General features: G+C 66.1%; 4 protein-coding genes across 6 annotated transcripts in view; 2 read left to right on the plus strand and 2 right to left on the minus strand.

The window, feature by feature from the left end:
- OGFOD3 (2-oxoglutarate and iron dependent oxygenase domain containing 3) overlaps window positions 1–25,826 on the plus strand; it is a gene marked incomplete at its 5' end in the record, with an annotated part of 80,339 nt that overhangs the window by 5,137 nt on the left and 49,376 nt on the right. Inside the window, 5 exons of one of the 2 annotated variants that reach the window (XM_079797585.1) lie at window positions 438–494; window positions 1,436–1,589; window positions 2,194–2,317; window positions 3,129–6,377; window positions 6,464–6,591. In XM_079797585.1, coding sequence (XP_079653711.1) covers window positions 438–494; window positions 1,436–1,589; window positions 2,194–2,317; window positions 3,129–3,265 — 472 coding nt within the window. In that variant the 3' untranslated portion in view covers window positions 3,266–6,377; window positions 6,464–6,591. Of the gene's footprint in view, window positions 1–437; window positions 495–1,435; window positions 1,590–2,193; window positions 2,318–3,128; window positions 6,378–6,463; window positions 6,592–25,826 lie in introns of those variants that run through there. The other variant, XM_079797586.1, reaches the window with a different exon arrangement.
- Window positions 6,942–8,867, minus strand: UTS2R (urotensin 2 receptor). The gene has a single exon (XM_079797598.1). The coding sequence runs from the start codon at window positions 8,684–8,686 to the stop codon at window positions 7,466–7,468; it is 1,221 nt and encodes a 406-aa protein (XP_079653724.1). The 5' UTR covers window positions 8,687–8,867; the 3' UTR covers window positions 6,942–7,465.
- On the minus strand, window positions 12,203–13,360 carry TEX19 (testis expressed 19; the record flags this gene model as incomplete). The annotated part of the gene is made up of 1 exon (XM_079798604.1): window positions 12,203–13,360. The coding sequence occupies one exon, from the start codon at window positions 13,358–13,360 to the stop codon at window positions 12,203–12,205; it is 1,158 nt and encodes a 385-aa protein (XP_079654730.1).
- Window positions 19,141–25,826, plus strand: part of SECTM1 (secreted and transmembrane 1) — a 9,059-nt gene continuing 2,373 nt past the window's right edge. The window contains exons 1-4 of one of the 2 annotated variants that reach the window (XM_079797616.1): window positions 19,141–19,484; window positions 24,008–24,082; window positions 24,427–24,544; window positions 25,321–25,653. In XM_079797616.1, the coding sequence (XP_079653742.1) occupies window positions 24,490–24,544; window positions 25,321–25,653 (388 nt within the window). In that variant the 5' untranslated portion in view covers window positions 19,141–19,484; window positions 24,008–24,082; window positions 24,427–24,489. Of the gene's footprint in view, window positions 19,485–23,966; window positions 24,083–24,422; window positions 24,545–25,320; window positions 25,654–25,826 lie in introns of those variants that run through there. The other variant, XM_079797617.1, reaches the window with a different exon arrangement.

Below are 25,826 nucleotides of genomic sequence, written 5' to 3' on the forward strand. Positions count from 1 at the left end.
GTAAACCGTGACATTTGCCGCAGGGACGCGGGCCGCAAGGACCGGAAGGCGTGGCCCTTCTCCGAGGGCAGCATCCTTGGTCTCAAGCTTCAGGGGCCCGTCTAGCATCGGGGCTTCTCGGGGAGCAGGGACCTGCTCAGGGCTCGGGCCCGGGGCCGCGGGAGAGTGGGAGAGGTGAGGCCGGCTCCCCGTGAGCCCTGTGAGCCTCCGTGGGGCCTGAGGGATTCTGGCCGCTCCCGGGGCCAGGAGAAGCCCAGACTCCCGCAGCCCCGGGACCGGCACCCTCGTGGCTCGGCAGTGCTGGCCCCTCCCTGCCCTGCGTTCTGCGGGCATCGCTGTAGAAACAGACCCACCTGCAGGACGGCAGCTCCCAGGGGCCGCGGGCTTCCCGCGGGAAGACGGACCCTGACGGGAGTGAACACTCCTCACTCCCTCAGGTACTTCGGGGACAACGTAGAGAACATCTTCTCCCAAGAGGACTTCCGGGTGTACCGGTGAGGAGGGGCCAGGCGGTGTGGGCGGGAGCGGCCGGGCTGCGAGGGGGAGGGCGGAGCAAGGCAGGGCCGCCTCCTGCCCAGCACCCTGGCCTGGCCCTGGAGCTGAGCTAGCTGGCGTGTCGGTTGGTACGTGGCACAGGGCCGCACCGCCTCTGTGGGTCCTGCCAGATGGTCTCGACCACCAATGACCCGTTAGGGCCCCGGCCAGGAAGCCGCGACCAGTGCGGGGCGGGTCACCAAGCCTGGCAGGCCCTCGGCGCTCGTCACGCCCCACAAGCCCCTCCCTGGTCGGTCCTGCAAGAGCTGGAGAGAGAACATTGATGTCAGAGGGAGACATCGATTGGCTGCCTCCTGCACACCCCACACGGGTCGAGCCCGTGACCTGGGCCTGTGCCCTGGTTCCTGGGTCGCCACTCACCCACGGAGCCACGCCGCCAGGCTAGATCCGTGCTCTCGCTGAGACGAGCGTGAGGGGGTCCCTGTGCAGTCAGGGCCCTGCCGGGTGGGAGTGTCCTTAGCTGGTGGCACACGTGGCGGGCCAGCCCGTGGCTTGGAAATGTCAGAGCGATGGGCGCACTGTCCTGCTCAAGCCGTCCCACTCGGGATGTCATTTTAGGGCCTGGCACGGGGCTGCAGGCGTGCGGCCTGGACCCCAGCCCCTGGCCGTGCATGGCTCACCCACAGTCCAGGCCTCCACGCTGCTCGGGAACCTGTGGGCGTGGGCAGGGCCGCTTACCCCCTGCCGCTGCCCGTCTGTCCCCTGGCACTGCCTGGCCGGCCGGTGCCATGTCGCTCCTCCGAGGGCTCGTCCTCAGGGCCCTGGTCTCGCACACGATGCCCTGTGACACGTGTGTGGGGTGTCGTGCGCATGGGCACGGGGCACCGTGGGAATCCTCCCCTCCGAGGCCACCGGCTCCACTGACCGTGTCCTCCCACAGGGACGTGCGGCAGAAGGTCCAGCTCGCCATCGCCCAGGCCTTCGGCATCAGCGCGTCCTCGCTGTACCTGACGAAGCCCACCTTCTTCTCCCGCATCAACAGCACGGAGGCCCGGACGGCCCATGACGAGTACTGGCACGCACACGTGGACAAGGTGGGCCTCCGTGTGGCTGGCGGGGGGCACGCACCACACGCTTGTCCAAGGCCACCCCAGCTCCGCTCTGCCCAGGCGTCCCAGCGTGTTCTCTGTGGGATGCATGTTACCATGTTCTTGTTGCTTTTGTGTGTGTTTTTATGTATTTTTAAAATTGGTTTCAGAGAGGCAGGGAGAGGGAGAGAGAGAAACACCAATGATGAGAGAGAATCATGGATTAGCTGCCTCCTGCACTGGGGATGGAGCCCGCAACCCAGGCCTGTGCCTTGACCGGGAATCAAACCGTGACCTCCTGGTTCATAGGTCGATGCTCAGCCCCAGAGCCATGCCGGCCGGGCCTCCAAGGTCTTTAAAAAGCTGGGGTTGCCCCTCCCCCGAGGAAAGCGCAGGAGCTCTTTTTGCCGCCCTCGCCCTGCGCGTCACGCGTTGGCTGTGGGTCCCGCACCTGCTACTCCCCAGGAGCACGGGCCGGGCCTTGACTGTGCGGGACCCCAGGCAGGGCCAGACTCGGGTGCAAGGAAAGCGCCCCGAGGCGGAGGCGGCGGGAGTGCTGGTGCCTGGCGCCCGCGCTCGGCTCAGCGGTGCCGCTCCCCTCCGCCCGCAGGTGACCTACGGCTCCTTCGACTACACCTCGCTGCTGTACCTCTCCGACTACCTGGACGACTTCGGCGGGGGCCGGTTCGTGTTCATGGAGGAGGGCGCCAACAGGACGGTGGAGCCCAGAGCAGGTGGGACGTGCAGGCGGCCCTGGGTGGGGGGTTTCGGGGGCAGGTGCTGCGTTTATGGAGCGCCTGCTGTGTGCCCAGCTCTGCCTGGATCTGTGCCCGCTGGGCTGAGAGCCCGGGGGACCCATCTGTCAGAGGGTAAGGCACCCTGTCCTCGGGCTCTGCTGTCCCGGCCAAGAGGCTCCCACGCCTGCCCGGCCCCATGCGCCCGGCCCCCCTGCACCTGCACTGGGCACCTGCCTTGTGCCCTGCCCCGGCCCTCCCCAGAGGGACCCTCCCCAGCAGATCACAATGTCAGGGAGACTGAGCTCGGGGCCCTGCTGCCCCCACAGTGGGGCACGGCGCTGTCATCCACCTTGCCTTAAGCACACGGCTCATCCCCTCCCTCTGGGGCCTGTGGGAAGGAAAGCCAGGTCCTGGGGGAGCGTGCGGTGCCCCCTGGGGCTCCCGGAGGGCGTTTTAGCCCAATAAATGCTTGAGTAGAACTTCTGTCACGTGAAGGCCCCACTGTAAGTCACAGTGTATCACAGACCCCCAGCGTGGCCCCAGGGCACACACATACCTGCCACAACATGTCCTGGTGCCCAGACCACAGGCCTGCGGTGCCTCGCCCTGCCCCGAGGGCCCGCCCACCGTTCCCCCAGACACTGCGGGTTCCCTTCCTCTCGCCCTGCTCCCACATCGGCAGTCCGTGGGCAGGGAGTCCCCTGGGCAGGCAGTCCCGGGTTGCTGTGGGCTTCCTGGTGCCGGTTTGGTAGGCTGCAGGTTGCAGGGGCCACACGTGGCCGGGTCACGTCTCTCTCCTCCTCCCCAGGCCGCGTGTCCTTCTTCACCTCGGGGTCTGAGAACCTGCACCGTGTGGAGAGGGTGCGCTGGGGCACCCGCTACGCCGTCACCATCGCCTTCACCTGCAACCCCGACCACAGCATCGCTGACCCAGCCTTCACGTAGCGCAGCCCCACGGCGTCCTCGGCCGAGTCCGCCTCCCCTCTCGCCCTCCCCTCTCGCCCTCCCTGGAACAGGTGCCTTACCATCAGCTGCATGTGACTGGCTAACGTCTCGGTTGTTTCCCCGGCGAGTAGGTGAAGGGAGCCAGCCTTCTCCCGGGCCTGTGTCCGCCCCCTCAGGACGGCTCCCCGCGCCCAGGTCGGAGTCCCGTCGCCCGGGACGATGCCCTGTGGGGCCACAGCTCCCTCGGGAAGGTCCCAGGGAGCAGGGCCGGGGGCAGGCTGGGGCCCAGGACCTGAGACACCAGCCGGGCAGTCCCGTGAGGACGCCTCTCCCAGAACCCAGCCCCATAGCCCCGGGCGGGCGTCCACGCCGGGCGGGCCTCTCCCGGAACCGAAGGAACAGCCGGGGACAGCGGTGAGACGCTGCAACAGAAAGAGCAGCTGGAGGCCGAGCGGGGAAACGAACCCTCGGACCCCAGGCCCTTCGCTGGTCCAGCCCCCGCTCAGGGCTTCCAGACCAACCCTGCGCTTCTCACCTTGATCTTGAGTTTCCAGAAAAGAAGGTGTAGGGCCCACCCCTCTGTGTGGCCCCCATTTTCCCCCAGGAAGGGGCCCTGCACGGCAGGGTGGGCTCCGAGACCGTGGCTTCCTCCCCAGGAAAAAGTGGGCCCCCTGTTCGCATATGCCGCCCCCCTGGGTCCCCAACCCTCAACACTGCCCCCGCTGCCCACCGCACACAGCAGAGACCGCCATTACCTGGGGGGCTGCGGGGGGCTGTCAGGACTTGTGGGGTGAGGACATGGCCGTGAGGTGAGGATGGAGTGTTGGGAGGCCCAGGGCAGAAACCGAGGTGCCCCCTCCCACCCCCGAAACCCCCCCTCAGGCCCAGGCCCGGTCCTGACGGCCTGGGAGCCTCCTGGCACGGGGCCACGCCCGGCGCCTCCGTGTTCCTCCGTGTTCCACGCGGACACATAGCTTTGGGGTGAGACACAGGCTCTGGACTTTCGATCACACTCAGGTGCCTGCGCCACGGGGCACAGGGCCGCCTGCCCACTGAGCTGGGGTGCTCCCAGCCTGACCGTCCTGCGGCGCCCTGCGGCCTGGGCGGCCCCTCGAGTCTGAAACCCGGCCTCGGCTCTGGAGCAGGAATGCGAGAACTTAGTGATGGAGACCAGGGGCGAGCCCTCCGAGGGGGCACCTTGGGGACCAGGGGATGCATGTGTCGGGAGTGCAGTGAGGGGGAGGGGCTGGACGGGGTCCCCGAGCTGAGCGCTCACCACCCCACCCACCGGTGGTCTCCAGCTGTCAGTGGGAAAGGTGGCCTTAGGGTCACCCCGGGCACTCTGGGGCTGCCTCTCCCAGGAGAACCGGCCCCACCCCCGCGGCTGGGCCTAGGCGGCCTGGGAAGGCGGCTCCCGGAGCTGCTGGCTGGGGGCCGGCCACCGGGCGTCCTGCGCAGCGTCATCCGTCTGGAATTCAGTGGAAACCGCTGCCCTGTGCATGGCCCTGGGTCCCTGATTCCAGGGGGGATGGTTCGTGGGTGTAGGGGTCCCCGGCTAGACTCTGGCCACCTGTCTCCCCACCACGGGATGGGCTCCCCCCTTCTCCTGCAGGCCTGACAGCCAGGCTGGGCTCCTGAGCGTCCAGGGAGAGAGGACCCAGCACCCTGCACCGAGGGTGGCCCTGCAGGTGAGCCAGGTCAGAACTGGGCGTGACGGGTGTGAGGAGGCCAGGTCTCTGCACACCAGCGGGGTGCCCGGGCAGCCCATCTCTGCCCAGTGTCACTGTCACTGATCACCTGTGCCAGCTGCGGCCTCCCCCCCCCCCCCCCCAAGGGCCCCGTGAGGTGAGGTCAGCCCGGAGCAGAGCTCCCAGGCAGGTAAACAACCATGTCCACCGGTTGTAGGTGCAACTCCCGGAGTGAGTCCCGGAGAGGAGGAGGGAAGGGAACGTGGAGTGTGTGTCTTTGTGGATGAATGACTGATGGGTGCAGGGTGCAGGAGCCCAGCCTCTGAGCTTGGGTGTCTGCTCCAAGCAGCAACTGGGGCTCCCGCTGGGCCCCTGAAGGGGCGGTGGGACCCAGGCGCTGGGCTGGGCCGTGGCCGATCCACACACACACACACACCCCGCCTGTCAGTGATCAGCTGCCAGACCCAGAGACCGACTGCCTTTGGGGCAGGAATGTGCCTGCACCTGGTAAACCCATCACCGCCACCAGACTGCGGTCCTGGCGCCTGCCTGCTGCCACCGCCAGGGAGCCACCCCTCTGGCTGGGCTGTGAATTCCTGCTTCTGGCTGGCTCTTCCCCCCTCCCTCCTCTCCCTCCCCCTTCCCCTCCCCTGCTGGGAAGGCAAGGCAGTGGGTGGGTCCCGGGGTGAGGGACTCCGTTTGCACATTCATCCTTTTATTCGTCCTCCCGCCAGGTGCAGGCCCTGCACTGTCCTGCTCACAGGCCCCAGCACCATTGGGAGGGCTGAGGACGGGGACACGGACTGGGGGTGGGTGGGGAGTGCTCCAGGCCTGGCACCCGGCCCCTCTCCTGATGCCGCTGAGCACCCAGTCCCCGCCAGTCCCGTCCAGGCCTCCGGTCCAGTGGAGCTCCAGCCCCGCCCCGCGAAGCCGCCCCCACTAGCCCAGCCTCACGGGAACCGTGGACCAGAGAGCATTCGCGATACACTCGTCTGAGTGGTCAGCGTCTGGGCTCCAAGGGCTCCCAGGGCCTCGCGGCCTCGCTCCTGATTGGCTCGTGTCCACCTGGAGGTCGCAGGTGGCAGACCCTCCGCCTGCCGTTTGCCAATATCCTTAGTCTACCCCACGGCCAGTTCTCCGGTGACGCCTCTGTAACTCTCAGAGCACAGCCCTCCGCCTGGTGGCCACGTCATAATCCACCGAGCAGGTCACAGGTCACGGGGCCTCTGACTCCTGAACTGACGCTGAGACCAGCACCCCCCTCAGACCTGTCCCACGTCGGGCGCTGGCCCCGTGGGGGCGCTGGCCCCGCGTCAGACCCCGACCTGCCTTTGATGCAACGCCCATGCCGTGCTGGGGGGCCAGGGGGCCGTCCTGTCTGCCTCCCAGTGTCTTGTTCTGCGTTGGAATTTTTAGTGACTTGGGTAATCGAACGTATTGATCTTTTCCTTGAGGGTCTGGGTTCTGGGTCTCGCTTTCCCAGCCTTCCCAGGCCCTATTAGAAAGATAGCCACTGTCTGTTCTCTGCCCTCGTTTACGGACTTGACGACTCACACGTACACGATGCCACACGCTCCCTGGTGGAAGGTGCCTCGTCCTGAGCCCGATGGTCTCCCCGAGCCCAGCCGCCCGCGAGGGTGACCACAGCCTCAGAGGACGTCACGCCGGCCCCTGCTCCTGACCGCGGCCTCACTGCTTCTCTGGGTGACCTGCACTCCGGCAGGGACAGACAGACACCCTCCCTCCACGATGGGCCGTGCAGGCGGGTGGGTCAACACGCCCCGGGGGGAAATAAACATTGGAGACTGTCCCGGAAACGTCTAAGACGGCACACACAGCCCGAGCGCCCCTGCGGTGGGCAGCAGGCAGGGCCTGGGCTGGCGGTCAGGGGCTCCATGAGCACTGGGCGCCCGCGGCCGAGGCTGAGCCTGGCTCTGGGGTTTTGCTTCTTCATCTGCAGGTCTGGGTGTTGGTGGGTGACCTTTAAGTGCCGAGAAAACTCACCCATCACCCGGCTCCCTCGGCCAGACGGCAGGCAGCCCTCCCGTCCCCGCTGCTGACCAACTGCCCTGGAGTCAGGGCTGACGCCGACGGAGCGTCCCCCCCCCCCCGCCGACCTCTGTCCCCACACCCTCCACCGGCCCCTCTGCCCGGGAAGGAGGGGGCCCTGGTCAGTGCCTTCAGGGGCGGGGCCTGGCCAAAGGGTTCGATGGTCCAAGAACCACGGCGGGCCAGAGTGACCGGACTCGCTCTTGGGGCCCTGCTGGCTGCCCTCCCATAGACGTCCTCAGGGGGAACAGCCCCAGGTCCCGGGACAGAGCTGGGGTGGCCGCTCTTCAGGGACCCCTCCCCAGAGGAAGGTGGGGTGCAGCCGATGCTCCCCTCCCCCAGCCCGCGGCGGGCACTGTGCTGGCACCACCCGGGCAAGGCCCGCAGCCCAGCCTTGCGGACGTGGCTGAGCGTCGCTGTCACAGGCCCGTCACTAACCCAGTGCACAGGGACCAGCTGCTCTTTATTCTAAAGGCGCTTGTGCCCGCGGGAGGGCGGGGCCTGGACCATCAGGGGCAGAGGAAGGGGCTGTCGGCAGGGGTGGGGGCTGCGAGGGGCTATGGCCGCCCCACCCCCACCTGGAGCTCAGGTGCAGACCCCCCAGGGGCCTCCCGGGAGGCGGTGGGGGGCCCGGGCGGCGCCGGCGGAAGTCCCGGTAGTTCCTGGTGAGCAGCGTGTAGAGGAACGGGTTGAGGCAGCTGTTGCCGTAGGTGAGGCAGGTGGTCAGGTAGTTGAGGAGGCGCGCGCCGCGGGCCGGGAGCGGCGGGGCCCCGCGGTACTGCGCCAGCAGCTGCCACACCCAGAAGGGCAGGAAGCAGGCCCAGAAGAGCAGCACGATGCCCAGGACGAGGCGCAGCACCCGGGGGGCGGGCAGCCGCCGCGTCCGCGGGAAGGGGGCCCGCTGCGCCCGCCGGTAGGCCCGGGCCAGGCGCGCGTAGAGCAGCCCGATGGCCAGGCCGGGGCCCACCATGCTGGTGCCGAAGAGCAGCGTCAGGTAGGCGCGGTGCGTGCGCGGGCCCCAGGCCGGCAGGCAGACGCCCTTGCCGCCCCTGGGCTCCAGCCGCACGGCCAGGACCATGGGCAGCGCCAGCAGCAGCGCCAGCAGCCACGCGCCCAGCGCCAGGGCCTTGCGGTAGCGCCCGGGCCGCCGCGCCGCGTCCAGCGGCCGCAGCACCGCGGCGCAGCGCTCGCCGCTCAGGAGGACCAGCGTGAAGCTGCTGGCGTGCATGGTCAGCAGGTCCAGGCTGAGCAGCACGCGGCAGCCCGCGTCCCCGAAGTGCCACTCCCGGGAGACGTAGGTGGCCACGACGAAGGGGACGCTGAGCAGGTAGAGCAGGTCGGCCAGCGCCAGGCTGACCACGTACGCGCGCAGGGAGGCCGAGGCGCGCGGGAAGCGGCCCAGGACCACCAGGATGTACACGTTGCCCGCCACGCCCACCGCGCCCATGGCCAGGAGCACCACCCCGAGGGCGCCCGAGGCCACCTGGTCCTCCAGGGAGCTGGGCCCCGCGGGGCTGGCCCACGAGCCGTTCAGGGACGCGTTGAGGCTGCCGGGTGGCTCGGCCGTGGGACCGCCCCTCGCAGCCAGGATGGGGAACCTGCTCGTGGGCTCAGGGCTCAGGGCCATCCCTGCAGAGAGGTCATCCGTGGGCGACAAGCTTTCCCTGCAGGAAAAGGTACCCATTAAAGGTGCAGATCAGCCCGGCCAGCGTGGGTCAGCGGTTGAACCAGGAGGTCACGGCAGGCACAGCCCCAGGTTGCGGGCTCGATCCCCAGTGTGGGGCGTGCAGGAGGCAGCGGATCAGTGATTCTCTCTCATCACTGATGTTTCTCTCTCTCTCCCTCTGAAATCAATAAAAATATACTTTGCTGCCCTGCGGGTGCTGGACCTGCCGGCACCACAGACGCGGCTGCCGTGCGCCCCTGTGCCGCCAGGGCGCAGAGGAAGTGGCTATTTCCCGGCTCAGTGCTCACAGCGGGCACGAAGAATGGTTTGTAGCCTGACATTCCTGAAGAAAAAATATATATATTTTAAAAATCAATGCCCTGTATTAAATTTAATTTTTAAAAGCTCAGGGAGTTGCACACCTCCGATGTCTGAGGATTCTTTCCATAAGAAAAAAAAGGCTTCGATGTGGGAGCTCTCAACGGAGCAAGGCCCTGGGATGGCCCACATCCGCACGGTAACACTGGCTCCAGGCTTTCCCCCCTGCGTCCAGGCCGGCCAGGACCCCCTCGGGCATCCCACCCAACCAGGCAGCACCTGGGCCCCCGGTGCGGGGACTTGGGCCTGGGGTGCAGGAAGCTGCCCGTGACCCAGCGCAGCCGGCAGGGGACCCCTCCGACCTGCTGAGTCCCGGAGCCTCCCCACGGGCTGCCGAGCTGCACAGGAGGGGGGTGGGCGGGGTTCCAGCACCCGGGAGGCACCTCATGTCTCCAGGCAGCTGCGGGGGACCGGGCTTCGGAGCCCCAGGAGCAACTCGCAGCCCCGCTAAGCCCACGGCACACTTGCGGCTCCACGTCCTCCATCGCCCTGCACCCCACACCCCGCCCCGCACCGGATGCCCCGCATGCTCACCTCTGTCAGCTCCTGCAGCCACGCAGGGGTTGTGGGGGTCCCAGACTCGTGACTAAGGGGAGTCCGGCTGCGGTCCTGCCTAGACAGCGGAGCTGCGTGCCCTTCCTGATCGCCGCGGGCTCCCGCCAGCCGGGCCGCTGGGACTGCACCTCTGCCTGTGCCAGCGCCGGATGTGAATGGACATTAATAACCGGGCGGGGGGCCAGGAGAGGGGCGGGGGCGCCTGGGGAAGAGAGCCCAGGACCGAAGGGAGGCGGTGCTGCGGGCGGTGGAGAAGCGGGAAGGGGCAGGAGGAGGTGGGGGACGCACCGCAGTGGGACACGTGGGGGCGCTGGGCGGTGCCAGGAAGGCGAGGTGGCCGAGGGCAGCAGGGCGCGGCCCCAGCGAGGGTCTGAGCCGCTGTCACCTGGTGGGACCCCAGGCAGCTGGAGGGGTGCAGTCACCTCCAGACCCGCTCCCTCTCCCCGGGGTGTCTCTGCACCCCACCCCAACACCCCTGGACCTGGAGAGGGTTGAGACCCAGGCTGGGCCTCTGCCCAGAGGCCTTAACAACATTCACAATGTTGTGCAACCATCACCACGATCCATTTCCAAAAGCTTCTCATCCAAAAAGAAATTCTGACCCTTTAAACACCAGCTCGCCGCCCCGCCCCGGCCCCTGGGGACGCGCCTCCTGGCTGTCCAGTGAATCTGACCCTCCGGGACCTCGCGTGGTGGGTTCTGATGATCTGAACCTCCCTGCCCGGCTCCGTCACTTGGCACTGCCTCTGGCTCAGCCGCGTGCAGCCGGTGGAGCGCCTTCTTTTCAAGGCGGAACCCGAGTCCCTTTGTGGACAGACCAGTGTTTATTCACCCCCTGGGTGGACAGGGGCCACGGTGACTGTGCTGCTGTTTTCATAACTGCCTGGTTCTTTTACGCACGACATTCAGCCGCCCTGGGACCTCCGGGCACCACCCCGACACCTCACTGAGAGACGGCCGGGCGTCACCCTCCGAAGCTCCTGCACAGGTGCACTCAGACGGGTCTCGCCGGGCTGGGGATTCAGGCCGACCGGCCTCACCGCGGCCTCGGGTCCTGACACCGGTGAACCAGGTGACACCCAGGTCACTCAGAAGCCTCCAGGAACCTGGCGCAGGTCAGCTGCCGAGGTGGCTGAGGGGCCCAGCCCCACATGAGCCCACAGCGCCCCATCAGAACCCACAGATGACCACGGGCCAAGGACAGCATCCACCAAGAGCAGGGGGGGAGGGGCTCCCCACCCTCTAGGAAAGCGTGGTTCCCGGCCTCCTGGTCCTGGCGCCCTGCAGAGCCTCAGGCCCCACGGCCTTCTCCCTGTGGCACTGGCCCAGGAGGCAAGGGCAGGCCTGTGGGGCTGGAGCCATCAGGAACCGCGGAGAGCTGAGCGAGCTGAGCGCCTCACGCCCTGAAGCGCTCTCCCCCTCCTCCCCGGAAGCTGAAATGCAGAGCAAGAGTGTTTCAAGTGCACACAACACTGTCTTCTCCCAGAACCGGCCCCGTGGGCACCTAGAGGACCCCGTGGGCCCCGCTCCAGGGTCCTGGGGCCCCTCAGGCTGGGTGACCTGCAGAAAGGGGCTGGCTGGGACCTAGGAAACCTCACGTGTGACCTGGAGGTGGGAGAGGAGGGAACGGAGGCTAGGTGGCCCGTTCGGGAGGAGCCGGGCACGCTGCAGGTTCTAAGTGCGCACAGAGCTGCGAGGGTTTGATGATCAAGTTTCGACCAGCTCCGCTCTCCTGCCTGGTCCCGTGCAGTGAGCATTGGCAGCCTTCACGAGGTAGGACCCGGAGACCAAGACGGCCTCGCCAGTCAGTAAGAGGACCTGCTGGTCTGTTAACCCTCACGCAGCAGTAAGAGCCGGGCAGGGGGCCCAAGACCTGCTTCCTTCACTGGAAGGGGCCAGCGCTCCCTGAACTGCAGGACTGTGGGAGCCTCCAGATGGGTCACTGACCAGCAGAAGCTGCCAATCAAGAGCTTCTTCCCGCCCACAGCACCTGGTAACCAGACCTGCAGGGCTGCCTTCTCCCGGAGCCTGCGGAGCCGGGTCGCTGGCGCCCAAGCCTCTGTCTCATGAGCAGGGTGAGCACCTTTACACGTGGCTCAGCCTGTGGTTTGTGTCACGTCAGGAGCACTTCCATGATTGTTCAGCACAGCCCTCCTGTGAGGCTGTATTTGTTGTTTACACGCGACGTGATAAACACCCGTGAAACAACTCCCACCGCGAACCAAAAAGCGGACCAGAGCCCTCGCCTCCCCGCCTCCCAGGGGATTTAAACCGGCAACGGGGGCTCTACCCAGACCTGAGACCACAGGCCAGTCAACTGGGACTACCTGAGGACGACTCAAGGCTTTGATGCAAAACGCTGGTTTTATTTAACGAGAAACAACGTACAAAGAAACAAATGGTCAAACTGCATAAAACAGCCAACATTTGACCCAACCGGGTCACCTCCCCACGACAGCTCTCCCGTGGCCAGGGCAGGGCAGGGGGCAGGGGTCTCGTCCCTGAGCCACAAGAACACCTGCCCACAGCCACGTTCTAACTGCACGAGCATCGGCGGAAAAGCTACCCCTCCCCCAGTAGGACCTTGGTGCTGCTTCCCGGTCAGTACCTGGGCCACGCCCCGTTCTCCCACCACAGGCCGCAGCCCTGAGCCCTGGCCAACAGCTCCCCTGGCTGGGGAGGGGCAGCCGCCTGTCCTTCCCAGTCGCTGGTGGCCTGGGGCAGCCTGGTGGTCACTTGGGCCTCGGGCTGAGGCGCTGGAAACAGGGGAGCTCCCCCAGGGCCCAGGCTCTCCCGGGACCCCCAGCTGCCTGTCCCCGCGATGCCAGGACCCTGCCCTTGGGGCGAGGCCTCTGGCCCAGGCGCCGCGTCGCCCTCCTCTGCCTCTGTGTTGTGCCAGGGAGCGTAAGAGAGGACGCTGAACCCCCTCAGGAGCAGGGCCGTGCCCGCAGGGACCAGCTGGGCCCCGTAGCCTGCCGGGGAGATCTCCAGGAGGCTCAGCCGCCACGGGCTCAGGTCCTGCCCCGGGGCCGCGCTCTGGAGCTGCAGCACCCACACGTCAGGCTCCAGCAGCACGCCCCAGCGCTGCCCCGGGGTCCTCCGGATCCACCGCGGGGACATGTGCCGGAGGTAGGTGCCGGCGGGGCCGTCCACCATGGCCATGGCCTGCAGGTTCAGCAGCCAGCTATCGGCCTGAGCAAGGTCCACCTCCCAGATGGCCACCAGCTCCAACAGCATGGGCTCCCCTGGGGGCAGGGCCTCTTTGAGAAAATTATGCGGTAAGACATAGGGTCTCGGCCAGTGGGAGCAGGTAGGACCCCCCCAAAATCTCCAGGGAAGACCCTGGGTCCAGTAAGCATGCTCGGGACCCAGGCCCAGGGGTGCCGCGTTTTGAGGGGTCACCTCGGTGGGCATCAGGCCCGGCTCTTCAGACTCATCAGGGTCTGACGCCAGGGTGTCCGAGCCCCAGTCCCCAAGCTCACCCGGTTCGGGCTGACCTACGCCCTGCCACCCGCTGGGCCCCATCCCCAGGGACGGCCCCTCCTCTGGCCCCGCCCAGGGGTGCTGCACCGGCTCAGGGTCCGAGTCCTCCTCTTCCCAGTCTCCCGACTCCAAGGACTCCTTAAAGCTCAGGAAGAGGAGCTTAAAGCAAGGGAAGCAGATCCTTAGCTGGTTCCCATGTTGGAGCTGATACAACCAGAACGCGTGGAGTTGGGACACGCCCTCCCTGCCAGGCCGCTCGCTGCTCGGGCTGAACATGGCGGCGCTGCCTGCTCCTGGGGGTGGACAGCAAGGACAGCACTTGCGGGGACTGTAGGGGGCAGGGGGGAGGGTCAGGGTGCAGGGATTTGGGGTGGGAGGGACGAACTGGGTCCCAAATCCACAGGGACCTGCAGAAGTGGGGAAGGGTGAACTTCTGGAAATTTCTTTAGCTGATGCAATTGCTCTGGTCTCTGGAGAGCTGTAAAGAAGAAGCCCAGGAGGTCAGGCGCCCCCTACAGGCAGGCGGGCGGGTCGGGAGGGACCCGCAGGGGGTGGGGGAGGAGCCTAAACAGGAGGCTCTGCTCAGTTCAGCGGCTCAGGCGGGAGTCACGTGGGAGCGTGGCCCCTCCCCCACCCGCCCAGGACCCCCACACCCAACCAGCCTCACCTGCCGGAGCCAGATGAAACCTAAGGGAACATGATGGCACCGGCCAGAACCGGATGGCACCGGATGGCACCTGATGGACCCAGACAGGACCTAATGGAACCAGACAGAACCTTAGGAATCAAGATGGAACCGGACAGAACCTCACAGAACCCAGCCCCTGAGCTGATGCCCAGGCCGCGCTGGACAGTTTGGGCCCCTTAACTCCCCCTCTGCCCACCATGTTCCCGGGACCCGCTCACCCAGCGGGCGCCTCCCTCCTCCGGGCGTCCCAGGGAAAGGAGGGACAACCGCCGCCTGGGAATATAAAGGCTTGTTTCCCATGATGCCCTGGGCTGATCTGCATACGCCTGTGAGGCTCCGCCCTCCACACCCTGAAACTGCTGAGTCACCACCTCCCTCGCTGGTCGCCACGTGCCAGGCGCCCTCGCCCTGGTGCCGGCGCCATCTTGGTACTTGTCCCTCTGGGTTGGGACCGCTCTAGGCGGTCTTTAACCCGCGGGTCCCACGTTGCGCGCCGTCCCTCTGTGGTCTTCGCCCGGAGCGGCCCCCTGGGCCCCCTGACCCGTCAGGGCCTCATCCTCTGCGGCTTAAGGCGGGTCCCCTCTCCCTGCCAAGAGCAGACTCCATGCATTTCAGAGACGGGCCATTGCCAGATATTTCCCCACTCTTTGGTTCTCCTTTCCACGTTAAAAGACTCATTTAAAAGGACATTTTTTTGAAGATTTACTGTTAAAGGAGTTGTGGGTTCACAGCAAAACGGAGCAGAAGGTACAGGGGCCCGGCTTGGGGCCTGTGCGCCCGCGGCTGAGCCGGGGGGCGCCTCGGCTCACGGACGAGGGCTCCCTCTTTGTAAAGGGGCGAGATGCCGGGGTTCGGGGTTTCTCAGAGGAAGTTGTTCCTTGTGTGACTGTAGCTTCAGTGTTTCCCTGGGAAGCTGAGTTCACGGCTCTCCCCGGGAGGCCACCTTGAGCCGCCATCTTGGACCGCCGTCAGGACTCTCCCCGGGAGGCCACCTTGAGCCGCCATCTTGGACCGGAACCACCTCCCTCCCCCTTCCGGTAAGGCCACAGTCCTACCCGATTAGGGCTCATCCTATGACCTCATTAGCTTTAATGAGCTCCTGAAACCCTCCTCCTGATGCCATCACACGGGGTTCGGGCTTCCACAGGGGAGTTCTGGGGGCACAGTGGGGTGTCCTTGCTTATGCGAAAGGCCATCACGTGGGCGGGCGCCGCCCTGACCCAGGACGTGTGCCTGTGGCGAGGCCTCTGGGGGACTCGCCAAGTGAACGTCCCTTCCCCGCTCGGGCCGAGCAGTCTAACCGCCGCGGCCGTCTCCCCCTCGGTTTGACCGGCGCCCAGACGGACGGGGGAAGCTGCCTCTGGGCGTCGGAAGGAAGGAAGGAGGCTCGGCGGCCTCTGGGAGGAGCCGGCAGCCGCGGTGCGGGGTTAGCGGCTCCCTCCGGGCGGGGGCGCGAGAAGCGGGGGCAGCGCTCAGGCCGCGGACACCGTGTGCCAGCAGCGCCCCCTGGTGGTCGTTCCGGGCGGCGAGGACCCTGGACCCGGGCACTGCCCTGCCCCAAGCGGTGACCCGGGTCCAGGAGCCCAAAGCCGCCCAGCACCGCGGGCTGGGCCGCTCCCAGCGCTGCCTCCTGAGCTGGGAAGTCGGGATGTGGATGCCGGGATCCCAGGTCCTCTCCCCACAGGGACCGGCTGGGGGGTGAGGCTGGGGCCGGGGCTCTCTGTGTCCCTGTGGGTGTCCGAGCCCCCTCCCCTGGGAGCCCCCCCCCACCCCGGCCCCTCTGTGACCAGCCAGGCCCTGGGGCCGGGCCATGAGTGTGTGAGCAGGTGCGAGGCTGTGGCGTGGCGTGTGTTCACTGGGATGTGCGCATGTGTGCACGCGTGCCGAGTGGGTCTGAGTGAGGTGCCTGGGTTTCCGGGGCGCAGGGCTGTGTCCGGCTGGGACAGACGGGAGGCCCCGACCACCATGCTGTCATGGGGACGTGGACTTTCCGCTTACCTCTCTCTGTGACTGATTCTCCCAGGAAACCGCGCGGCCACGGCCCACAGCACTGCCTGGGGTCCCCGTGGGGCTCGGCCCCATCTTTGTAAACGGGGCTCTAGGGACCGCCATGCCCGTTTGGGGCTCGCCCGTGCCAGGCCCCGGGAAAGGCCGCGCTCACTCGGGTGCGCTCACCTCCAGGCGGGTGAGGCCAGTGAGGAGAGGCCTGGCTTGTCCCTGAGGGTCTCGGGCCTCGAGCAGCCAAGTTCCCGCCGGGCTGACCGCCCCAATCGCTGGGTGCAGCCGCTCGGCTGGGCTCCCATCCAAGGAAAGTCCCCTGAGAACTGGAGAAAAGGGGGTCTTGTCCGAGTCCAGGGCCCTGCATCCCGGCCAACGGCTGCCCTCGGCTGCAGGAGCTGCTGCACAGCCTGGGGAGGGCCTGATGCTGAGGGAGGCCCCGAAAGGGGGGGGGGGGGCTGGGCAGCCTGCAGACACCAGACACGATGCTCATGTCATGCTGAGAGGGTTGACACCAGGGTCACCTGGCACCACTTAAAACGCCAGCTCCTTCGCATCCAAGCTTTTTAAAGACAACAAGCAGCGTGAGAAAGTGACACGCTGGCCCGGGGTCGGGGCGCACCATGTGGCAGATGCCCCGGCACGGCCCGCGGGTAAAGCCAAACATTCTGCTCCCCTTTGAAAGTCGGGACTTCAGACATCAGGCTCTGGGGACGTCGGGCGCTCACATCCTCAGCCCGGGTTTCAGCGGTGTCTCGGTGACAGACGTGACTAAAGCTTAAAAGTCTCTTCATGCCCTTGGCTCAAGGGACAGGACTGCGGTTCTTAAAAGATGTCGGCCTGATTCTCGCAGTTTTATACCCAGAAAACCTCTGAGAACGAAGCTATCACATTATTGCATACAGCCTACAATCTACGATGCCCGCACATTCACGAAGCAAGCCCGTGTTTCCCACGTGTCAGGACGGCGTCGGGGAGGAGGTCATGAAATCCCCTGCTGTTTCCCACACTACACGTGGAGCCAGGGCCTCGGCTCAGGCTCCCCCCGCCCAGCAGCCCGCTCTGGACCAGAGAGTGGAGCGGCCCCTTCGCTCCCCGGGCGGCTGGTCCTGGCCGGCACGGCCACCTTCTTGGGCCAGAACTGTCCCCACCGCGCGTGGAGCCGGCGGTGCTTGCGCCTGGCACTTACGTGGAAACCGCTGAGGACAGAGGAGGGGGTGTTTGCTGTCAAAGCCATGGGGGAGCCAGGCCCCTGTGGGGGAGGATCCCATGGGAGTGGCTCTGAACCCCATACTCAGCTCCACACACCCCGTGCCTGGGTGAGGCCGCATTGGCTCAGACCCGCTACCCCAGGCGGACCCACATGCCCACTGTCCCTGCGCCGGCTTCCTGCCCACCCCCGCATGCCCAGGTGGGCCCATCAGGCAGGACCCCCTGAGCTCAGAGGACCAGACAATGGGGGGTCTTGCTGTCTGGGGACCAGAGGGAGGCCGGGCCCAGGGAGGGGGTGGGAAGTGGGGGTAGAGCAGGGTGGTCAGGAAGGATTGGAGGTGAGATGCCTCATTTGTTTCAAGGACAGACACGACCTCCTCCTTACGCCCCGTGGGGGGTCAAGACCACAGCCCAGAGTGGGGGTTCACCAGGAACCAAGAGGTCACTGATTCGATTCCTGGTCAGGGCACATGCCCGAGTTGCAGGCTCAATCCTCAGTAGGGGGCATGCAGGAGGCAGCTGATCAATGATGTTTCTCTTTCATTGATGTTTCTTTATCTCTATCCCTCTCCCTCTTTCTCTAAAAATCAATAAAAAATATGTTTCCAACCCAGCCTCGAGTGTGTGCGAGATCAGCACCTCTCACTGACCCTGACGGGACCCCAGAACTCGCTTCAGCCATCAGAGGACAGGAGGTGTGCAACAATTTTTAAAAAATATATTTTTATTGATTTCAGAGAGGAAGGCAGAGAGAGAGGGAGAGAGAGAGAGAGAGACATCAATGAGGAGAGAGAATCATGGACTGGCTGTCTCCTGCACGCCCCCTACTAGGGATGGAGCCGGCATGTGCCCTGACCGGGAATCGAACCCGGGACCTCCTGGTTCATGGGTCGATGTTCAACCACTGAGCCACACGGGCCGGGCGGGGGTGCAACAATTGATGGGGTGCAGGACCGTCAGGCACAGGCCTGCCGCCAGTGAAGGGGGGACGCGGAGGGTGAAGACAGGAGAGAGAGGAGGTTGCAGCGGTAATAACCATCGCCCATTCCCGCGATATCAAGAACAAGCTGCTGAGTACGCGTTTGGTGAAACAGGAAGTCAGCCGTAAGGGAAATCTTAGAAATCCCAGCACCTCAGGAAAATGAAACTGCACACGTGTGACACGCTGTGGCTCCGGACAAACGGTGAGACGCCCGGAGAAGCAGGCGCAGGACAGAGGAGGCTCGCCCGCCAGGATGACAGCCCGTCGCCCGTAGACCCAGGAAAGGCACCCGCGATGGGTGCGTGTGCGTGTGCGTGTCTGCACAGGAAAGTCCTGCTAAGTTACAGAAGGACCGTCCATGTCCACGAGGGAGTGAGACAGGAGCCGAGAGGCACCGGCTGGCTCACTGTCTCCAGGCCCGTGGTTTGTGCGGCTGCAGAACGAGCCGTCCTCTTCAGAGTAACTGCTTTACCACGTCCTCCAACCACAGCACCTGTTGTGAGGGACAAAGACTGACCTCCTGCCTGGACGGCCCCAGGGACCTGCCGAGCGGAGCTGAGCCGGGGGCCTTGGCGGGCTGGACTGGAGGGAAGGGCGGGCTGACTTGGGCGGTGGCCTCAGGGACAAGCCCCTGGTTGGGCCTGAGAGAGGACCTGGGTGGCGTCCTGGTCCCGGCTGGGTCGTCACGTGTGGGCCCCTCTCAAGTGCCTCTGTGCCCTCTGGGTGGGCCAGGGCCTCTGTGCCCTGGGCAGGGGCTGCGCTTCACCCTGCACAGGTGCTGTGGGTGGTCCTGTGAGGACCCGCTCCTTCCATCTGCCCAAGGCTAACCCTTCGGGACATCCCGCTCAGGGACTTTGTCCTCTTCCATCCAACTGGGACCCATCCATTCTCTCTCCCCTCCCTCCCCTCCCACTCTCTCTGAGAAGCAATGGGGGGAATGTCCTCCGTGAGGATTAACTTAACGACAACAATCCCACCAGGAGCGCAGAGGTCTCCCTCCCAGGGCCTGAGCCTGCACAGCCTCCCTGGCACCCGGGGGGACCCCCTGTTCAGGGAGCGCCTGACTCCCACCCGCACGCCCCAGGGCACCCGCAGGGGAACCCAGCGCATTTCCCACAATCCTCAGCCTGCAGGCGGCGCACCGGGGAGCCTGGGGCCCGTCCCTGGGGCGGCCGCCCAGCGCCCAGCAATGCTGCTCTCCTGGAGGCGCCTGCTGTTCCCCGAACCTCCACCCAAAGCGCGGAGACGCGCACACGGAGGGAGGGACTCGCTGCCAAGAAAGCCATGCTGCTTCCTTCCCCGTGGCCCGTTCCTGCAACTCAAGTGACTTCCCATAACCGCGGTTCCTTGCATCTGGGACTTGGGGTGGCGCCTCCCGCGGCCCTGGGGCCTCACCCCCGCGGCCTCCGCCTCCGCCGCGCGGCTCCGCCCTGGAGCCTCCCGTTTTCCTCTCGGTCCCGGCTCCGCGCGCAGACCAGCGGCTGCCGCACATCGAGGAGGCGCCGGCCGGCCGGGAGCAGGTGAGGGGCGCTCGGGCGGGAGGGGGGCTCGGAGGACGGGACGAGGCTCCGAGTTTGGAGGGGCTCCCTGGACTCTGGATCGCCGAAGAGCGCGCGCGCGGGACTCCCCTCTTGCCGCCAAGACGGGGCTCCCAGTGCCAGACCTGTCAGTCCGCCGGGGCGCAGGGTGCCCGCCCTGGAGGGGAGAGGACGGAGCTGCGGGTCGCTGTGGCCCGGCTCTGGAGGGCGTAAGGGGGGTGGGGTGGGCAGAGATGTGCCCTGCGCCCCGCCCACGTCCAGCGGGGTCGGGGCGCACACTCGGGCACACACCTGCACCCACACTGGTGCACCCGCGCGCATGGGCACTCCTGGGGGTGCGCACACACGCGTGGACTCCCGCTCACGCACACACAGCAGCTACACTCACAAACGTCGGTAAAGCAGCAGTGAACCCCGGCACTGCCCTAACCAAGGGTGTGTGTGGGGCGCACCGCCCCTTTCGTGTCTGTGAGTTCAGCCCCCCACGGGTGGTGCCCTGAAGAATGAAAACTGCCTTCCACGCAGCTGGGTGGGAGCCCTCCTGTCTCGGGGACTGTGCGGGGGTGGTGGTGGGGGGGAATGTGCTTCCAGCGACAGGAACTAGGATGGGGGACGGGGCAGCCAGGCAGTGGGGACAGTCCGGCAAAGGCTGTGGGGAGTTGGTTAGCCTGGCCCAGACGGGGACCGGCCTCCCCAGCTGGGTCCCTCTCCCAAATATCGCTGGAACACGCTCACACCACAGAGGGACATTCAGAGGGGGCTGCGCCCGAGCGCAGTTCTTTTTTAAAAAATATATATTTTATTGATTTTTTACAGAGAGGAAGGGAGAGAGATAGTTAGAAATATTGATGAGAGAGAAACATCGATCAGCTGCCTCCTGCACACCCCCACTGGGGATGTGCCCGCAACCAAGGCACATGCCCCTGACCGGAATCGAACCTGGGACCCTTCAGTCCGCAGGCTGACGCTCTAGCCACTGAGCCACACCGGTTTCGCAGTTCTTCCTGATAAATCCCGTCGTGGCGGGAAGTCCCCCTCGCAGGCTGGCGCCCCAGCCCCCTCCTCCCCTGGCCCCTTCCCGCCAGGGCCGCAGGCGCCCTAGCAGCTGGTCTCAGCCGGAGGAGGTGCCCCAGCCACCTTCAATGCGGGGGGGGGGTGGGGGGGTATGTGTGTGTCTCCCCAGCCCCTCTGCTCCGTTCTGAGGCCCGAGCCCTCCCAGACCAACAGCGCAGGCCCAGGATAGTCCCTGCTCCCATCCTCCGGGCTCACCTGCTCCCAGGGGGACACCCTCCCTCGCGGTGTGGGTCCCTGGGGTGGGAGTCACTGCGAGGGGCCGCTGGGACAGGCGCAGGCTGGTGGCCCGCCTCAGCCGCCCCGCCCGCCCCTGCCGCCGGCTCCGGGAGGCCTGGTGGGTCTCAGGCCGTCCGTGTGCGGCCGGTAGGGACACACCTGGGTGGCACAGTGGTTTGGGACGAATGCCAGGCGCTGGCCAAGATGCAGAGCCGGCTCTCCATGCCACCAGCGTGACGGGGGCTGGGCAGGCTGTGGCGCCTGCCCACGGTGGTTTCGGTTTAGGGGCAAAGGTGTGTCAGGATGTCTCTACCCAGACTCTGCCGTCATGCGGGGCTTCCGGGGACGGGCAGGGCCACGGGAGAGTTGGAAGAGCGGCTGAGGGCAGCCAGGGCCTCGGGCAGGTTCAGAGCGGCCTGCGCCTGACCAGGCCTGCCCCGGGAGCCCCGCCTCAGCGGGCAGACATCTCCCCAGGGGACACCCCACCTCAGCGGGCAGACTCCTCCCCGGGAGACACCCGCCTCAGACTCGCCTCCCGGGACACAGCGGAGCCGGCCGGGCCATCTTTCCAGAGGTCACACCCACGGGGACACCAGGTGGCGGGAGGGGCCGTGCACACACAGCACGTCCCGTGGCCACAGGCGTGTTTGCCTGGGAGAGGCTCAAGTAGATAACGGTGTTTAAGACTGAGTCCATGTCAAACAGTTCTAGGATTCAGGGTCTGAGGTGTCATGAAAACCGAGCGGGGTGGGGACCAGGGAGGCAGGCAGGGCCTGGAGGCAGCGGGCAGAGAGAATGCCCGACAGCAAAGGTGGCCAGGCCGGGCAGCGAGGCCCCATCCCCAGGAGCCTCTGGAGTTCACTCTCTTCTTCTTCTTTTTTTAAATATGTCTTTATTGATGTCAGAGAGGAAGGGAGAGGGGGAGAGATGGAAACATCAGTGATGAGAGAGAATCATTGTTCGGCTGCCTCCTGCTCGCCCCTACTGGGGATCAAGCCCGCAACCTGGGCCTGTGCCCTTGACTGGAATTGAACCGGGGACCCTTCAGTCCACAGGCCGAGCTCTATCCCCTGAACCACACTGGCCTGGCTCCCTCTTCTGTTTGTGACAGAGGCCTGGCTGCCTCTCTTTCACTTTCCTTTCACTTGTCAACACACTCTCCCTGCCGAAGTCCACCTGTGCGGTCAGCCTGTGACACGCAGACACAACCCCGCCAGGTCACTCACCTCATCGTGGTGCTTGGTCCAGAGATGTTAAGGCTGACCTTTGACCTGCCCAGCTCAGCTGAGGTGGCCCGCGCCCTGTGCTGGGTGCCCGAGTGGGCGTGGGTGGGGTCGGGGCTGCAGAGCGATCATGGAAGGCTGCATGGAAGAGGTGGCTCAGCCGACTGAGTCCCTGACCCCGCTGGAGCTCCCAGGCCTGGGGTTGAGAGACAGCCCATCTGTCCACTGACTCAGCCAGCATTTCAGAAAGGTGGCCTGGAGCGTGGAATGCGGGGTTTATCAGGAGGATGAGCAGGACAGGTCAGGAGAAGGTGTGAGGAGGAAGTCTCCTCCCTGACTCCGAAGACCTGGCCTCGCCTGCCAGGGGGGCGCCCGCCTCCTGCTGGTCCCCACCTCACGGGGAGGAGCACACATCTGGGCAGAGGCCCTGGCTGCCTCCGTGCCGCTGGGCTCGCGGCGGGTGTGCCAGGCACTCACTCGCACCAGCCTGTGGGTGGCCGGGGGCTCCTCTAGCTTTGGTTCCCTGAGGCCCCCTCCCAGGCTCAGGTCTGCCTCCCCCTCCTCTGCGGGGCTGGAGTGGGCGGGCCCTGGGGAGCTGTCTGCACCTCAGCAAAGGGTCAGCGTGGCCCGCCTCCTCCGCCCCGGGGTCTGGGTCAGCGGGACCCACGTTCGACGCCCCAGCGAGTGTGGGGCCAAAAGCTCTGCCGAGGTCCCCGGAGGTGACAGAGCCGAGGAGCCCTCAATGTCTGAGGCGCAGGAGTGGTGCCCCGAGGCCAGGGCTTCCCCGAAGGGGGCGTCCTGCAGGGGCTCAGGGCTTCGGAGGCCCCACAGCCTGTTCTTGAGCAGAAGGAGGCGGGGCCTGAGGGCTGCCTGGCTCCCTCTAGGCCCGGGGGGCGGCCGGAGGGGAGAGCAGGAGCATGGTGTCCTGCCTCCCCTGTGGGCCTGCCGCCAGTGCTGCCCGGGCACAGGAGCTGGTGCCAGGGCTCGGCCAGGGGTGCAGGTCAGACCGCCAGGACCAGCAAGGCCTGTGGGCCCGTGGGCCTCCAGCGTCCTGTTCCAGGTCGGATCTTCCCGGGGTGAGAACCGTGACTGCCCTGGCTGGGAAGCTCAGTTGGTTAGCGCATCGTCCAGACCTGCCACGGTTGTGGGTTCGATCCCTGGTCAGGGCACATACAAGAATCAGCCAATGGGCGCTCTCCCTCTGGGAGCCGCGGGCCTTTCCTTCCTCCTTCCCTTTCCCAGAGAGAAAAGGAAGAAGAAGAAAAGCAACCAGCCAGTGGAGGAGCAGAAACAAGTGGGGCAACAAGCTGGTGTCTCCCCCCTCCCTCTCTCTCAAATCAGCACCTTACGAAACAAACAATCCGCGCGAAACCCAAGGGCGCCGAGCCGGCACTTCTGGGAAATGGGAAACTGAGGCCGTGAGAAGATGGGCGTCCGCCGGGGCTGGGGCGGGGCCAGCACGGCGCGCGGGGGGTCAGGGCAGAGAACCGGGCGGGAGGCCGCGGTGCTGGACAGCGTGCAGCCCAGGACTGACCCCTGGCACCCTCGGTGGACTTCAGTCCGTGATAACGTGTCCGTGCGGCTCACGCCCTGTGACAACACAGACGCTAACACGCTAACACGAGACGCTCCTGAGGGAACGAGGGGGGCGGGGGGGAGCGGCTCAGGGAATCCTCTGACGGTCTACCACCCCTCTGCCCTGCCTGCCCCCCAAAAGGCTGCTTTTTATCAAAGGGCAAACAAATGGACTGACAAGCCATTTTAAAGCACTTTATTTATTTAAAAAACATATTAGTATTGTTTTCAGAGAGGAAGGGAGAGGGAGTGAGCCCGCAACCGGGACCTGTGCCCTGACCAGGAATGGAACCCTGACCTCCTGGTTCATAGGTCGATGCTCAGCCACGGAGCCACGCTGGCCTGGCTTTCAATAGTTCTTAGCACTCGGGGTGACTGTCACCTTCCCCGTGGCCACATGGGCCCCTTGTTCCACAGGAACTGGAGTCGGCGCTGCCACAGCCGCGAGCTCCTCAGGAAGAAGCTTCCGGTCCCTACAAGCAAATCCGGCAAGTGAGCCCAATGTCCCGGGCGCCCAGCGCTGGGACGCGGGAGTGGGATGGGCCGGGCGTCCACAGTGGGCAGGGTGCTGCCAGGCCAGGGCCCCTCTGAGGCTGAGCGTCCCCATCGCCCGCCCCCCAGGCACTTTGCGAGTTTTATTCTTGAACCGAAAGGGTGAACCCCAGGATGAAGCAGGTACCCTCCCAGGGACGCTTCTCTGACAGCGAGAGGCGCCGGAGAGGGGGACAGCTGGGGGCAGGGGTAGGTGCTGGCCTCGGCACCATGGTCAGGAGCCTGGCCCGCCTGCCCCGGCCCCTGCAGCCCTGTGACCCATGGGCTTCCCTTCCTCCAGGGAGAACCAATGAGGCCTCGGATCCTGCTGGCCACTTAGACCTCAGCACCCCGCCCCTGTCCCCACAATGCTGCTCTGGGCCCTCCTGCTCACGCTTATCTCCCAGGGCGCTGGGGCAGGAGGTGAGTCCGATCCCCCCCCCTCCGCCTCCCTCTCTCTCCCTCCCTCCCTCTCCCTCTCTCTCTCTCTCCCTCTCTCTCCCCCTCCCTCTCTCTCTCTCCCTCCCTCTCTCTCTCCCTCTCCCTCTCTCTTCCTCCCTCTCTCTCTCTCTCTCTCACTCTCTCTCTCCCTCTCCCTCCCTCTCTCTCTCCCCCTCCCTCTCTCTCTCTCCCTCTCCCTCTCTCTTCCTCTCTCTCTCTCTCTCTCTCTCCCTCTCCCTCTCTCTCTCTCTCCCTCTCTCTCTCCCCCCCTCTCTCTCCCTCCCTCCCTCTCCCTCTCTCTCCCTCCCTCTCTCTCTCCCCCTCCCTCTCTCTCTCTCTCTCCCCCTCCCTCTCTCTCTCCCCCTCCCTCCCTCTCTCTCCCCTCCCTCCCTCTCTCTCCCCCTCCCTCCCTCTCTCTCCCCCTCCCTCTCTCTCTCCCTCTCCCTCTCTCTTCCTCCCTCTCTCTCTCTCTCTCACTCTCCCTCTCTCTCTCCCTCTCCCTCTCTCTTCCTCCCTCTCCCTCTCTCTCCCTCCCTCTCTCTCTCCCTCTCCCTCTCTCTTCCTCTCTCTCTCTCTCTCTCTCTCTCTCTCTCTCTCTTTCTCTCGGAGGGGAGGCAGGAGGCAGGGGGCGGCAGTGGGGGAAGGAGCAGGCCCAGGCCGGCGCAGGCCCAGGGACTCACCGTGGCCCCAGGGAGGGCTGTGGGTGAACGAACGTGCTGAGGCCCAGCCATGGTCACGTGTGAATGTCCCCCCCACAGCCTGGGACGACCCCGTCTGCACGGAGGGCGTGGTGTCGGTAACCAGGGGGGCGCCCGCCAAGATGACCTGCAACATCTCCAACCCCTTCCTCCATGTCAGCGTCTGCCTGCGGGCCCCCGGCTGGGGGGACTGCCAGCGTGGGGGGGACTGCCGGGCCGTCTTCACCCAGGCGGCCCCGGGGTGCTCCTCCGGGGGCGGGTGGCGGCTCTGTGTTGAGGGACCCTCGGCGAGGATGGTGACAGAGGAAGCCCGGGACAGCCAGGCTGGGGAGTACCGGTGGACCCTCGTGGGGGGCCAGACAGAGCAATTATGCACCACCCTGAACGTTTCAGGTGAGGGGCGGGGCCTCAACTCCCCCCAGACCTGGGGAGGCCCTCCCCTCCCGTCCCTGCAGTCGCTGCGATTTCTCTCCATGTCCAGTGCCACCCCCCCACACACACTGTCCCCTGGCGCCGGGGCCTCCTCTCCGACCACCCGCCCTGTCCCCTTGCTCCCTTAAGACCCG

This window comes from Cnephaeus nilssonii (assembly GCF_951640355.1).
Source record: "Cnephaeus nilssonii genome assembly, chromosome: 19".
Classification (NCBI taxonomy): Eukaryota; Metazoa; Chordata; class Mammalia; order Chiroptera; family Vespertilionidae; genus Cnephaeus; species Cnephaeus nilssonii.